Genomic DNA, 16,036 nt, shown 5'->3' on the forward strand with positions numbered 1-16,036 from the left:
GGTGAAAGACAAAGGGCACAGACCACCCCCAGCCCTGCTGTTGCCCTAGTAAAACCAGCCCTAAGCACAGGTTAGGATGGCAGTCTTGGGAACGTGAACTGGGTGCTGAAGAGCAGCTCAGAAGTGGCTGCAGCTGAGGACGGATGCAATTGAAAGCACAGCTCTCTGCTGGCTCCTTCCCACCGCTGTCCTGGTCTGTGCAGAGCTCTGCTTCCTTTCATGTAATCAACAAATTAGGTTCTGTAATTTGCCTTACAAACAAGACTCTCAAATACTCACTGCCTTTTTTTTTTTTTTTTAGAGGTTTAGCAAGCAAACAGTGGGAGACCAAAGAATTAAAGCCATAAAGTAATCTGCATATAATCAGTAATTACCATGAATCAAACCCTCCTTCAGTTCAGCTGGTTATTATTTCCCTGATAATGTAATTCCCTGCATTGACAAAACTAGGAAATACTCATTTTCACCAGAACAGCAAATAATTTCCTGCTGTGCCTATAATACTGCAGTTTAGTGACTACATAAATCCAGCTAATGAAATTTATGGAGAATATGAGGACTACTTAAAACAGAGTAAAGACCTGAGGAAGTAATTGCTCCCATGTGTGTTGGGAGGGGATGATATTTTGCTGGCAGACTTCTGCTAAACATTTCTTACAGGTGTCACTGACTGGCCAGCACTGGGAGCTGATGTGGCTGACAGCAGGGTGCTCCACCAGGAATTTGTGAAGTCTGAAGGTGGGATGATGGTCACGTGGGGCTGCAGCCATGAGAGCCCCTTCCCCTTGCCCTTGTGGGATCTTCTCAGGTCTCATGGCAGAGGCCACAGTGGCCACTGCTGGGACAGAGCTTCAGCACACATCTTCCCAAAAATGCCTCCTGCTTTCAAGGGATGTGGAGTCAGCATTGTGGGGATAGCGCTGGCTGTACGCCCATTTAAAGGTTCTTCAGGAGAACCTCACATCCTGGGATTTTGCAAGCTGCAGAGATGTGGCAAGTCAGTGGAATGCTTCAAAACCCAAGAGGCATCAAAGCCTGGCCTTAAAATTTCTGGGATTTAGGGTGGTAACTTTTCCATGTGACCTTAGAGGTCTCCATCAGAGAGATCTACAGAGTGAGTTCCAGGAGCTGTCTGGAAAGCCGAGAGAGATTTGGCTGCTCCCAGAGCTGGGCTCTCTGGGAACAGCGTCTGAGTTGCTCTTTCTACCTCTGATTCATCCAAAGATAATCATTGGCATTGAAACTTCCCTAGTGGGTGCTGGTGCACAACCATCCTACAGAGAACAAATTATACAGGAGCAAAGGAGTTACCCTAATGTCTTCTCCTAATTAACCACAGCTGAATTACTGCCAGGATTCCTACTGACCAGCAAAGGATGCTGGCTTGTGGGGAGCATCTGTCCTGTCTGGGAGCATTGCTAACTTCTTTGTGTTTTTAAAACCCTGAAAGCATCCTTATCTGGGCTGCAGTGTGGGGGGCAGCCTCTTGTCCAGGCTGTTTGATGGCTCCCTACATCCCTGTGTGGGGCTGTGTGTCCTGCTGGTGATGCTTACAAGCTGGTTTTAGCTTTGCCAAAATGCAATGGGGAAAAATCCAGCCTCCAGCCTTTGCTTGACATGAAGGAGAATTTCTAAACTACACCAGCATGCCAAGACCCAGGCTGTGAACTGCTTTCTCACAAGGTTAGAAGTCTCAGTTTCTGGAGTTATTCTGGCTGATACTGAAGTGCAAGATCAAGCTGTGATAATATGACACTGAGCATGGATCTTGCTCCATGGAGGCACTGGGGTGGGTTGAGAAGGAGACCTGCTCAGAGATTTTAAAATTTCAGTGAAGGAAACACCTTGCAGAGGAGTAGAAGTGGCTAAAACATAGTGGAAGATCTCATGAAATTGAGGTATTTTTTCAGCTTATTTTGGAATGATACTGCTGCGAAGCTCTGCGAAAATGTCACAAGTTTTGCAACAAAGAACACTGACATCGAAGGTATTAAAATGGGGGAGGTGGGAAATGAAAACGACCTGTCTGCAGGGGGCACTCAGCTGTCTTGTGTCTGAAAGTGAAGTGACTGAACCATCAGATAAAGAAACGTAAGGAGGGGAATACTCAGCCCCATTTGGTGAGAGATGCTTGATGACTTCTCTGATCTGTACCCAGACACTTCCAGTAAGGGAGGTAGTTGGAGCAATTGCTCAGAGCCCGCAAATATGGTAAAAATAAGAATTTAGACGAAATGGGATGGATGCAATTTTCTTTAGAGGCTGTTACTGATGCTGCTGTCAAGGGTTGCTGGCAGCTGAGGAACATGAGCGATGACTAATGCGGCAGAACCCACTCTGCAGGCACAGGAATCAGCAGGGGGGAAAAGCCTCGCCGTATCTGCTCTGTACCCCGGTGCCCATTTCCTGAGGGGTGTCCATGTGTCCTGTTCCAGCAGCAGCAGGACGGGGATGAGCTCCCGATCCCCTGCCCGCTCCCGCGCCGCTGCCTGGCGCTGAGCTGCCAGGCGTTCATTCAGCGCTCAGAGCTGACAGCCAAGTCACCGCTCTCGGGAGCGCTCTCTGCACGCATGCTGGCAAAAAGCAAGGCCCCGAGTCGCCAGGAATCTGCCTTTAAAGCGCTTAAACCCGACCCAGCTCCTCAGGGTGAACGAGGGGAGGGAGAGCAGCCCCAGGCGGCGCAGAGGGCAGGCGGAGGGAGCTCACCTCCGCCCAGGGCTGCAGCTCGGGAATCAGGGAGGCCTCTCCCAGCTGCAGCCACAAAGAGCGTGTGAAAAGTCTCCTGCGGGCAGCCAACCACCCCGGAGAATCGTTCAAGTGTGAAAAGTACTCGGGAGGGGAAAGGAGAGGGGAGAATTGGCAGAGGCTCCAGAAAGGGAGATCGCTGTTGCTGCTGCCCCTGGTCTCTGGTTGTGATTCCTCTGCTGGTGCTTAATGCCTCCGTTTGCAAAAGAGAATGGGGAGAGTAAAACTCATTCTGGCCTGTAGCTGAGGAGACAAAGCGGACACTTGATGGAGCTCGAGTCGAGTTTCTGTCAGACCTGTTGCTGGAGCAGCCCTGGGCGGCAGAGCCTGTGCTGAGGCTCTGCCTGCGTGTCTCCTCTCGGAACCGCCGTGGCTGTGGCACTGCTGGGTTTGGGGCCCTAACCCGCACTGCTGTGGGTGCCGCTGTGAGCTGCACCCGCCTGCCAAGCAGCGGCTTCTGCGCCGTGTCCTGAGCCCCTCTCCGTGGGGATCCATGGGCTGGGGACACTGAGATATGGCAGTGAGCCCACGGCACAGTCTGCTCCCATCTGCATCCTCCAAGCAGGCAAAGGCTCACAGCCCCAGGTAAATCTCGTGGGGATGCACTTCAGGGGTGGCAGCTGCATCCAAGCCAAGATGGTTCCATCATCCTGAAGTCTGTTGCAAGGCCCTGGGGACTGCAAGTACCTGTTGGCATCCTCGGGTCCCAGGGCACCTTTTGAGGAACACAGCCTGTGCGTCCATCAGACAGGCAATGGTGTGTCAGTGTCCACCTAAATCTTGAGGAGTGCACTCCTGGGCAACATGCACAAAAGAATAATTTTATCAATTAAAGATCTTTTAATATGCCTCCTGATTTCAAAATCCCAGTTTACTGGGAGATAACATAATCCCTTAATAATATCTAGTATTTAATGGTTACTGTTCATATCACACTGCTACAAAAAAGCCAAAACCTGGAATAATGTCTGTTTTTAATTTTTGCTTCTTCAGTCCTTGTTCTCTTCCATTTACTGATTTGTTTTGGTTTGTCCATGACAGCTGCATCATTCCTGTTTTAACTTTTGATAAAACCCCCGAGTGACCAATTCTGCACCTCCGTAGTCATCTGCCATCAAGCAGATTTTGTTTCTTCTATGCACTTTATATTGTTCTTCCTCCCATCCAAACAATTCTCAGTAGGAGAGGTAGATAATTTTTAACTGTCCTGGATTACAGTTTGAGAAAAGGGTGAAGACAAAGGTTTCTCTTCACTTATATGGAACATTACTGACACATTGTTTTTGTGTCAGACTTCAAGCCTTGGTTTTAACCAGCTGCTGCAAATGTACAGAGGTAAACAACAGACTCCGTAAACAGTTCAATACAGAAGTCTTGATTTAGTACCTTACAAGACAAAGCAATCAATAATCTATTACACATCTAATCACAGGCATGAAGAGCCCAGCAGCCCTCTGCACAGCATTCCACCAAATGAGAAAGGAGGCTGGAGACCACAGTAAGAGGGACACAAATCACTGAGATTGCAAATGCACGGCTCGGGAGTTGATCTACAAACACAAATATTCAAATTCAACAATCACCTCCTGCTACTAGTGAATCATGCTATTGCTATCTGGAGACCAGTTGCTATGGCAGATAGCTGTAGCAGTGGCAAAAGGCCAAGAATCCTGCCTTTGAAATGTTAACTGAATTTAACTCTTGACTTTTCACAGACAAGGTTCATTACTTTGTGTGACTGTGTCATATTAAATGAGTGCTTTGTCTGCCCTGGGTACTGGCTTGGAAGGGATATTATTAATCAGCAAAACAGGTCAATAACAACTATTTGTCAATAAGGTGCTTTTTTTTTTATATCTTCAAGTCTGCTATGTGATAGCTGCAGTTATATAAGGGTGGGTTTTTTTGCTTTAATTTCTTCCTTTTTCTTCACTTTATGTAGGTTATATCCAATTCACACTTCCTGGACACAGAGCACACTCACCAATGCAGGCACAATGGTGAGATGCTCTAATTTGAACAGTTACAGCCTGGGTACAGAAATGCTGCTGCTCCATTTAAGTGACAATGCAGGCTGCTTTCTGTGATACCTACCAGAAAATTCAGGAGTTTATAGAAACTTGAGCAAGGAATAGGTATAAACATCAGTTGAAATGAAGTTCTGTGAATGGCAGAACTAACTACACACAAAATTCAGGGACAAGATCTTCATTCAGCTGCCTGGAGTGCAGATCTGGGTGCCTGGTTAAAGGGGAGCTGCTGTTGTATACAATGCACTTTGCTTTATGATCTTAAATCTTTACAGCTGCATCAATAGGATCTCACATTTAGTTCCTGGACAAGTTAGTTAGGTTTGGTGAGTTAGGATTACTGAGATCCAAGGAAACACCATCAAATATTCATGCAGCAGTGCCTCTGCATCTTTTCTTTGTCATTACAGTGAGGGGTTAAGAAGGACACACACTTCAGAAGTCGATGGAGAACAACAGAACAAACCCGATGGTGTTACTGTGAAGAAACTATCCGAGAGAACAGGGCACACAGATCTGCAGCCACAGTCACAAAGATGCAGATTCACAAATTGTGACAATATTTTTTCTTCCACAAAACCAACAAAGGTGTTACTGCTGCAGTTGGAAGTCTTGAGTATAGCAGGCCATGTGCAAAATCACAGGGGAGGCTGAGATGGTGACAGTGAAGCTGGAAGGGTTGCTGTACACTGCTCCTACCCCAGTGTATCCCTCAGGAGTTTTGCCCAGTTCCAAGAGAAGGCTAACAACCACATGTCCCTGCAAATTGGTTTGTAACACATAGAACATTAAATGTTCTACCCTCAGAAATCTCAATCTGACTTTCAAGACTTGTTTTCCTCTGTTACAGGATTCCATCTTCCAGGAATGAGATCACAGGATAAGAAAGCTCTTGCACCCTCTCACACTTCCCTTCTTAACAGGTTTTTGACTATGTGCTCAGACTTGAAGGAGTTATTCCAGGGAAGAGAAACACAAAAGATGTGCAAAACATGCACTGCACTGCTAGACAGCACTTAAAAAAATCATCTTTCATCAGTGATTTTAACTGCTGCATCTCCTCAAGATACACTAACAGTAAAGTACTTTTTGTACACCACAGATTAAATACCTGAAAACCAAGGATCTCTCAGGTATACCAGTGAAAATCAGGCTTCATTGAAAGAGCAACACCCAGGAACATTTAAAATGAACCATTTATTAAATCAAACTGTTATTTTAACAGTTACATAAGTTACACAGCATGTTTAAGTCAAAAGATTTCACAAGGAAAAAAAAAACTTTAAACTTTTATTATGCAGGCAAAAATAGTACCACACAATATGTACCTGGGAGGGAAGAAGGGAAGGGGAATCTCTAAACATTCAAATAAGGCCATAATTATTTAAAAACAACAATAAAACAATAATAAACCCCCCCAAAGATCCATTTGCTTTTCAGTGTGTTCAGTGCTGCTAACTATATGTACTTTTAGTGTACAGGTGTGATCGAGGCAGTGATATTTTGATAGCTAGGTTTAATGTTTTAAAACACTATCAAAAGTGGAATAAGGCTCATTAGTACATACAGCTGCCCTTGGAATGTCAATCTCAGTTGCCTTCATCAACTTAAAATTCACAAAGTGCACAGTTAAGATATGCCAAAAAATTGAAACTGCTACTCTACCAACAGCTGCCCATGCTTAATACTTAGTGGTCTATTGGAACAAAGTATGTTCTTCCAAAAGAGATGTGTAAGAAAAGCCACTGTAAAACATTTAGTTTTGAAGATGCACTAGGAGCTCTTTGTAAACTGAAAAGTAGAAAAACATGGATTAATTATGTTAAGAAAAGAATACAAAAAACACTAGAAATGACCATCAAACTTCCAAAGAACAAGCACCACAATGGACATTAGCATTCGATTTTGCAGTGTACAGCAATGTAATAATTTTACTCTAGCCAATCTACTTCATCAAATTCTGAATCATCTTCTGAATCACTGTATTCCACAGCAATGCGACGGGAGAGGATGGTGGCAACATCGTTCTCAATGCGCTCGTGCTTCGCTTCTTGCTCCCGCTGCTCCTCGACTTTGCGGAGCTGAATACCTGGAGAACATCAGAGCACAAACATGTCACTCTCCTCCTTCACCACTGCAAATGTATTTAGGTCATGATTCACAGAATGCTTTGCAAGCAAAAGTGAACACACAGGATGCTGTCCTGCTCAGGTAGAATTTTTTTTGTCAAGCTTTCAAAGTGAAGGATGTCAGAATTGCAGCGGCAGACAAGATCTTGAGTCCTTCTACTATAATATCCTGGTTCTGATTTCCCATTAAAATGCATTTTTAGTACCATTGCAAGTGATTAAGCCATTTTGCTATTTGCGTTTTCTAGACTCTCTATTCATAATTTTAATGAAAGTTTATAGATATTTGAGTATCCTAACAAGACAGAACTCTTGTAACCCTGTTTGGGATAAAGTATTACTTGGAGATGAAACCCGTGGTAACTCAAGCCTTTGTTTTTTGGGTATGACTTGGTAAAAACTGTTTTCAGCAATCACCTAGATTATACCAGCAGGTTCTAGTTTCTCTTTTTTGTTGACATTCTCTACGCACCCCTGTTGTACTCAGTTGTCAACATTTCTTTAGACTTCAATGATGTTATCAATTCATGTGCATATAGACATGCAAAAATATTTCGAATTAGTGCTATAGCTGATATTACAGTACCATACAGATTCTGAGCTGTGCTGCAGTGCAGGGGAAGAGAAGAAGAGCACAGGACTTGAAACATTTGAGAGATCTTAGCTACCGAAAGATACCCCACCATCAAACAGCAGCACACACCAATGTGTGTGTTCTGATGCCAGTGGGGATTTTCCTGGCCATGGGCACCACAAGCTGAAGGGTACAGCTGGTACACACAGCTCCTCATGAGATCATCAGGAAAACACTGCCCTGCAGCTCTGCCCTTCCCTTGCACTCTGCCATGGGCACCTTGCAATGAAAGGCTGCTCCACTACTGCACCGAGATCAGTGTCCAGATCAGATACTTAACAGCTTGAAGTCTTCAGCAATGACTTCTGAACATCACTTATATCTTGTAATACAGTGACAGATGACCAAAATTCCAGTGCCAATTGATCAGTTTCGCTTTTATCTAATAGTCTGTGAAAACCAATGTTTTTGTCTTCTACACAATCTGTAGATGATCAAAAACAGCTACATTTGCAGGTAAACAGAAAGATAATCTCCACAGATCATCTACAAACACACGTACTTTTTTCTGTAATCTCACTTCCACTGAGAACCAGTTTTGCCATCCAAACTAAACATCTGATAAGTGCAATTACAAATTGAAAAAAACCTGTCTACTTGGCAATGCATACACTGTAGGGGATAGAAAACAGTAACAGACTTAAGATGCATTTCTCTAGCTTCTTATACATGTGAAATATTCCCTCTTTCAAAGGTCATGCGTATTTAGCAGGTTTCTGAGACTGTTCTTTTTGCTGCTTAATAGCCAACGTTACCTTTCCGTATTGCTTCCAGCAGAACGCTTCTAGCATCACTGATCACAGGAAGAGTTGAAGGATGGCGTTTGGGCTCAGGAGCAGGAATCACTTGGGATGGTGGAGATGGAGGCATTATGGGTGCATGAGGGCCAGGGACAATGGTTGTGGGAGGAGGGTGCAGAACAGGAGGAGGGTGGGAAAGGTTTGCAACTGTGACAGGGGAGGAGGGTCGAATGCCAGGAGGTGGCAGGGGAGGAGGTGGGGGTGGTGGAGGAAGTCCCTGTACTTCAGCTTGTGGAGGAACTGGGTGAACGGGTAGAGCTTCGCACACTTGGGCGGCTCTAGTGACAGGGGGAGAGGGTTGTGCTAGGGGAGGAGCAACTGGAGGTGGAGCTGGATGAAGAACTCCAGGAGCTATCTGGAGAGGAGCTGGCGGAGGTGGCACAGCTGGGGCCTGCAGAGCAGCTGTGGGAGGGGGTGGTGGGGGTGGGACTGGGGGTGGAGGGGTGGAAGTCATTGCAGCTCTTAGTGATGAAGTCGACAAAGCAGATGGAAGAGGTGGTGGTGGTGGAGGAGGAGGAGTGGGGCTCACAAACACCGGTGTTCTGCCTGTTGCTGGTGACTGAGGGCGATTTTCTACCAAGCCAGGAGTAGAACTGCAACATCCAATAACAGAACAAAGTTATTAGAGCTAGAGAGTGGAAAAAATAGTAATAGATTCACTTTTGTAACTTTAGAACATTGAAACCTGGGCATTAAAGAGCATTATGTACTATGGTGATTTCAGGGTGTTTGTCCACACCTCATAAATAAGGAAGTCTAATTTTCATTATGGAGCTTGCAACTGGTTTCCAAAAGACCTCTGCTCAAATTCAGCTATTAACCAAATCCATGTTCTTATACAGTGTACCTGCATCTTTATCAAAGTTTTCCTATAGCAGTATAATTCTTCCCTGTTGTCCCTGAGTAAACCCAAATTATTTTTCTCAAGTCAGGGAACTAGCAGTTGATTAACTGTTTTGATTCACAGAACTTTAAAACCGAAACAAAACGATGCAAACAATGAGAACAAGTTAATTTGAAATATATATTTACGGTGTGATGACAAAACGAGTGAGACTAATATCAAAGGTCATCAACACTGTGTACAGAGAGGTACAGTTATATGCTAGATACTCATTACAGGACAATGAATAGGTGAACTGAAGAAAGGAAGAGAGAACAGTACATTTATTTTCCTGAAAGACCACCAGAGGATTTCTTTAAACTGTTGTGGTAAATTAATCTAAAGAATTGTGCATTTTTGTGTATTATCTCCTAAGCAGCAAAAATCATTCTTTTCAAGAGACTAACATCTTGCTGATATAACAACCCCATCTGAATTAAGTATCCTCTATTCTAAGTTGTATGTGCCTGACCATAAAGTAAGACTTTTGGTATAAAAAAATAGGGGAGTGACAAAGAAATTTTCACCTCTAGAAAATATTCTATGTAGGTATCCACTTCTGAAAAGGTACAAAGATGTAGGGGAAAAAAAGCCACTTTGGGAGAGAGAAGCACTTACAATTTAGCAAATGCAATGAATACATAGTTTTGACAGCTGACTGTCTTACTGTAATATATTCTTCCTTTCATGTAGGCTGAAACACATCTCAGTTGTACAAATATTCAAAACTCCAAAGCTACATCCTGAAATGCCAACATATTCCACAGAAGCATTTCCCATACAGTTCTTTGTCTTGCCATTTAACTCAGAAGGCAACACGGTCGCAGTATTGATGGCAAGCTGATGCTCCACCAGAGCATCCTGCGGGATTTGGATGCCGGCCTTCCCATCCAGCTCCTGGTGGCTCTGTTCCTGCAGGCACGCTGGGGCAGTGGGCTGCCACAGCCCCTGGTGTTTCTGGGCAGCACAGAAATAACGCTGACAGCTACCAGCAGGGTGGTAGATAACTAACCCAGCCCCAAGAGATGGATCCGCACGTGGCTTTCTGGCTCGTACCTAACGCAGGGAGGCACAGGTTTCACTTCGGCTCCCCCGTGCATGGGAGGCGGCGGCGGCGGCTCGTGGGGCCTCACCAGCACGCGCTCCTCGGCTCGGTTCAGCAGCTCAGACATCTGGCTGTAGGGCAAGGCGGACAGGGAATACGACCCGTCGATGTGGTCCACGTATGCTTGAGATCTGTAGAAAAACAGGGAGAAATGATCCAGCTTCAACTTTAGCAGGAGTCAGTGCCCTCAGCCACTGTTCTATACTTCAGTCTGACTTCTGAATGCAAGTATCTTCTCTCCACTAGTGTTGCATATTATACAGTGAGGCTTTTCAATAATTTATCCTACTTTCCCTGTTATTACTTCTAGCAGCTCAAGGATTTGATTTTGACAGGTGTATCAGATAGTTTCTACAGTATGTGTGTGACCTTAGTGTTTATTAGACACATTATTTTGAGTTAAATAAACACAGCAATACAATGATAACTACTCTTCTTTTATAGCATTCATGAAACATCCATCGATGTTAGAACGGTAGAATTTACAACTGAATAATTTAGCTGAACTTCTGTCAGAGGATCTTTATTCCAATATATACAGAGAACTTGCTGCTTTAATAGACACAGGACTCAATCAATATCTATTATTGAGTAGTAGCACTAAATAAAAATGATTCAACTTGTTAATGACAACTTTAGACATACCTCAAGGACCTGATGAGTTAGTAAATTTTAATTAACTATTCAATTACAGAATTTTATTTGTAAAAAATTCTATTAAATTCAGAGCAAAAGCATTTGTAGAACACTTTCCAACAAGTACAGCAACACTCTACATTTCCACATACTGCCACTACTGTAGTATCTAAGCCTATTAAATTCTTCAGGGGTGAAAGTCTTCCTCATTTATTTCAAAGCATGGTGCTGCTCTGTATCTGAACAACATGTTCTGCACATGCAGTGCTCCCAAGCACTTCAGCATTATTAATAATTGCAATAAGGTACTGAGATAATCAAGGTTTAGGCCAGGGTCCTGGATACAAAACAAGCATGTCTAAAGTGGAACCCAACATACAACATAACAAAAGGACAGCAGGAAAGCACATGTTTCTGCCAATGACTTGACACAGCAGCTTACAGAGATTCTATAAAGCTGTTCCTAGAAAAATGCTAATCACCATAACTTAACTTGTACCCCACTGAGTGAAACGCACTGAGAGCATTTTCCACTCTGAATTGAGCTAAGTTTTCTACAAGCAGGTTTTTCTACTTTTCAGGCAACAAACACTCTCTCCTAGAGTTGTCATAATTACTCACCGTCACTACCGAGCTTGTTTGAAGGCCTTACAAAGCTAAACAAAATACTCTCTTATGGAGTGCTTTTGACCACAGAAGGATAGGGGAAAAAATTTAACCAGTTTTTGAGAGGACAGTGAATACTTTTTAATTAAATAAAAAAAATTAAAAAAAAAAAACCAACAAAACGAAACACCCAAAACCCCAAAGCCAAAAATTTATCCCCAAATTACCTAACATTACTTGTCAGCACTCTTTGCTATTAGATGTTTCTTGGCTGGTAAAACGGGCTTGATTTTGCACCAAGACCAGAAGCATAAGCACAGCAGGTGTTTACCATGTGAAATGCTACTTTTAGCCACCAGCAAATACGTGCTGTGAAATGAGAATTCAACAGGTTGGATTTTGTAATAGGCTATAACCAGAAATGTCAATCAAATAATGGATTTGTTCAAGAGTAAAGAGAAGCTCAACATTCTCATTTGAGCTCCAAGTGGATGTTTGTTCACATCACACACACGATATAGTCTTGGCAGTATCTGCTTAAGAAAAATCAAGAGGCTGGAACAATGGGGATTTTGTGGGTCAGGACTGGAATGCAGTGACACACCTGGGTGCAAGCTTGCAGCACCGACACTACACCTTCATCAAGCTGCAGAGGACAGCACATCCTCAAGGATACAATGAGGATACATGCTACCCTTAAAAATAACAGCAGAGTAACTACTCCTTTAAGGACACACTAAGAATTTCAGAACTGAGTTATGAAGAAGCTAAATCAGGGATTTCCAGTGCGTTTCAAGGGGAGCAGTAGCACCTCGTCATTGACCATTTCTCATGCATGTTCACTACGCAGTATGAATACACTTCATAAAGGATAGAAAAAACAAAAAGGAACCTTGATTCAAAATGTGAAGCTGGGCCATTAGCAACTTCAATGTGCTTATGTAAGAGGTTAGCATCATCTTCTGCGAGCTCTGGACCTTGGGCTAGCTTCTGCCACTCTCTCCGTCTGTCATGAGGTGCCCTTGGCACTTTCTCTGGTTCGTGAGGGCGATCTAGATTTTTCTGCTGTAGGAGAGTTGTGCAAACAAAACTGACAACTGAGACAGTGTTTTTTAATTACTTGAGTAAAAACATCAGCCACAAAATTATAAGAAACAATCCCATTTCAAATGCAAGAAAAATTTTCTTTCAGGCTAAACATAATATGTGGACCAGAGAGACTTGTAAGAGCTGGAAACAACAGACTAGTGGCTAAGAACCTGAATAATATAGGCAAAAAATACCTGTTTAAGTTGCTTTTTATTCAAATTCTGAAATATATAAATCTGACACTCATATTTACTCTCTCTACTACATATGAGACATTACAGAATAATGGTCAAATAAAAAAGTAGCATTACTGTTTGCAAAAGTGCTTGTTTAATTTTAAGAAAATATAAGCAAAATGTTTTATTCCTACTAATTTCTTTCTAGTTTAAACATATCTATTAGAATCTCATTCAAGCTTTTTTACCTGTAAGATTGTCAAAATTTTGTCTTACAAATAAATGTTCAAGTGAAATTCTTTATGCCTGCTGTATTCCTCCTTCTTTTCTGAGTCATTGCTACAATATTTAAAAGCTTTGGCAAAAGTTGGTTATGTTAAGACAGCATGAAAGCTTTAGGTCCTTCTATATTATTTTACTACTACTGCTATTATTATTTAATTGTTAAAGTTGGTGGAACTGAATGAATACAAGTAGCTTTAGTTGAATAGATGTCTCTGTCAAGTCTGGATTGCTATTAAAGTAGCATATCTGCAAGCAAACCCTTTCTAGAAAAAACAAAGAGAAGCCATATAAAGTTAACTTATGTACCTTCTGCTTCCTCTTCTCTTTTCTTTTGTCCTCTGTGTCCTGCAACATTTTTTCCTTCCACAGATCAAAGAAATACGAAGGATTGGTATAGAACTTCAAACCCTCTTTTCCATCATCCCTGAAATACAGTGACACAAACAGGGCATACTATATATTTGACAAGACATGAATCCAAACATTAAGACAAAGCAAGGGCTTATTAAGGAATATATAGTATCTCAGACCCTGAAATGTTTTACTGAGGAGCACAAAAGAGATGATCATTGACCTCCTGCACCAACACTTTTTACTATTTTTCTTGGCATTCAAGGTCCTAATTTTAGAAAGATAACTTTAACACAAAAAAAAAAAAAAAAAAAAAAAAGAGAAGATCATAGAACTCCCACTGTGTGGCTGCTTCTGTTCAGCTACTGATTCAAACTCTGGGACAGCAAACAATATTCATTTCCATTGAACATCCTGCTTTCTACACACCTGTTTAATTTCTTCACTTCACATTCAAGTACATTATATGGTTTAATAAATACAGAATTTTAAAACTACTTTTTCCTACCATGTCACACGGAGATAAGATTTGAGTAAAATGGAGTAAAGTTTCAATGCTTATAATGTCTTCTGCTGCTTTCATTCCTCCAGCAGCTTCCCAGTTTTCTAGTCAAGTATAAAATATACTCAAGTGCTACTCCATGTGAGCAAGGTGCCTGGATATGTCCTCTCTTTTACATAAAATAAGCTAGAAATATTTTTTGATTAATTTTGTTGTACTAACCTGTAAGGGGTGAGAATGTTAAGTGGAGGAGGCTGTTCACAAATGTCGTAAGTTTCTTGCAAAGGAATTGGCAGAGTTTTGCGGTCAAACAGCTGCTGGTCTTGAATCGTGGAACTCCGGAAAGCTTTTCTCATTGTAATGTCCTGCAGTGACACTGAAAGGGGATATTGCCATTTAAAAAAATCCCACCAGAAAAATTTTGTTTGCATTAATCTGGAATTGCCTAATATTGGTTAAAATATAAAACAGTACTGCTTGCATGTTGGGCCTTTTACAGCAAATACAGATTCATCTAACACTATCGCCATGGCAAGATATTGTCAGACTCTGTGACAAACCTGGCTGTAATGTTCTAGCACATTATCCTCTATTTAGCTTCACAGGAAATTTTTCTCACCTAAATAGATATCAGAACTCTGTCTCTCCTAAGTAGTTCAACAAATTGCATACTGTAGCTGTAAAATATCAGTCGGTAGTTCAGAAGTACCTAATAACGTTTACCAACTCCATTTCACAATCCTTTTGCTACTAAAAACTGCTTTCTATCTTGAGGTTTAGATTTTATCTTTATGGCATCAGCAAGCCAAACTTTGCATTCCTTGCATGTAGGCAGCAGGTCCACTGAGGGCCCACTGAGATGCCAAACCAGCAAATCACTTAAGCTTATGCTACTGAGATCAATGGGCTTTAATGGGAGGTGATTCTATGTTCCAACACATGAAAATAGTCAAATGCTTTTTAATCTGTTTAATCAACATGAGCCTTCTCTGTCTAATTCAGAGCCACCCCGACTTTTAGCACAGTCGTTAGGAATAATCAATTACCTTTATGTAAGATCCACAGGAAAACAATACTACATGAACACAACACATTAAACAGGGATTTCAACTATTTTTACCCACTCCTGGTAAAGCCTACATATCTTTCTCGATTTCAAAAGAGTTTTTTCTATTTCATTAAAATTTAGATAAAGATTAATGGAAAAGTGACCATAACTGATAAGCTTTGCACTTTTAATTCTGGAAACAGTATAGCTATTTAGTCTCATATTTCTCTCCCTCTCTGCTCTTCAGTTACCACACCTGTGAAGCCCAGGTGTGTCTCAAAGCTACCTGTGCAACCTGCATGAGACTTCCATTAGATAAAGCAGCAGATCTTTTAATTAGCTTGGGGTCTTTTTTTAAAATCACAAACAACGCTGAAAACAGTTTTCTGACATAGTAGCAAAGAGTACTTTCAGCACATACATTTTATCTATAAATAATTATATTTATTTTATAGAAACAGGTTGGTAGTAATGTCCCTTTATGCAAGATGAGAGGACAACTTTACCCCTGCCCCGCCATCACTAGGGCCTTTGGCAACGGTTTAGAGAAAAACCTGTTTAAGCTGAAAACTGCTTTTTCACTCGAGCTCCTGTAACACATACAAGTGTACACATACATATGTACATACACCAAGCTGGATTTCTACTGTGTGATCACAAAAGGGCAGAAAGCAGGGTTTTTTCCAGAAGGCTTGCAGTTCCTGGAATGTTCTGTCTTCTTACCTAAGCAAATTGGCAACATCCTTTGTGAGGCTAAAGATGGGATTTATTTGATTTTCAGCTTGGCTTTTGAAGTTTATTACGCTTGGCAAGGTTGTGTATTCCTGGAGAAGTTTCCTCCTTTTTACCCTTAGGTTCTAATTCATCACAGTGTCTTTTATTCTTTTTAATAGCTTTAATTAGCTGCTCAGAAGCCTTTTTAAGTGCGTGAAAGAAGTATTATAATATCTGAATGTCATCTAGGAGTCTCAGTTTCTGTAGGTATTTTTGCAGTCATAACTAACCCTATATATTTTG

At 41.9% G+C, this 16,036-nt stretch overlaps 1 protein-coding gene across 1 annotated transcript in view; it reads right to left on the bottom strand.

Moving 5' to 3' along the window:
* Positions 1–5,953: 5,953 nt before the first annotated feature.
* The window catches only part of WASF1 (WASP family member 1), an 86,570-nt gene continuing 76,487 nt past the window's right edge, over positions 5,954–16,036 (bottom strand). Inside the window, exons 4-9 of the mRNA XM_041478077.1 lie at positions 14,194–14,347; positions 13,425–13,542; positions 12,461–12,633; positions 10,278–10,457; positions 8,294–8,931; positions 5,954–6,864 (exon numbers count right to left, since the gene is read on the bottom strand). Coding sequence (XP_041334011.1) covers positions 6,707–6,864; positions 8,294–8,931; positions 10,278–10,457; positions 12,461–12,633; positions 13,425–13,542; positions 14,194–14,347 — 1,421 coding nt within the window. The 3' untranslated portion in view covers positions 5,954–6,706. The remainder of the gene's footprint in view (positions 6,865–8,293; positions 8,932–10,277; positions 10,458–12,460; positions 12,634–13,424; positions 13,543–14,193; positions 14,348–16,036) is intronic.

This window comes from Pyrgilauda ruficollis, unplaced genomic scaffold (genome assembly GCF_017590135.1).
Source record: "Pyrgilauda ruficollis isolate IOZ18807 unplaced genomic scaffold, ASM1759013v1 scaffold43, whole genome shotgun sequence".
Lineage (NCBI taxonomy): Eukaryota > Metazoa > Chordata > Aves > Passeriformes > Passeridae > Pyrgilauda > Pyrgilauda ruficollis.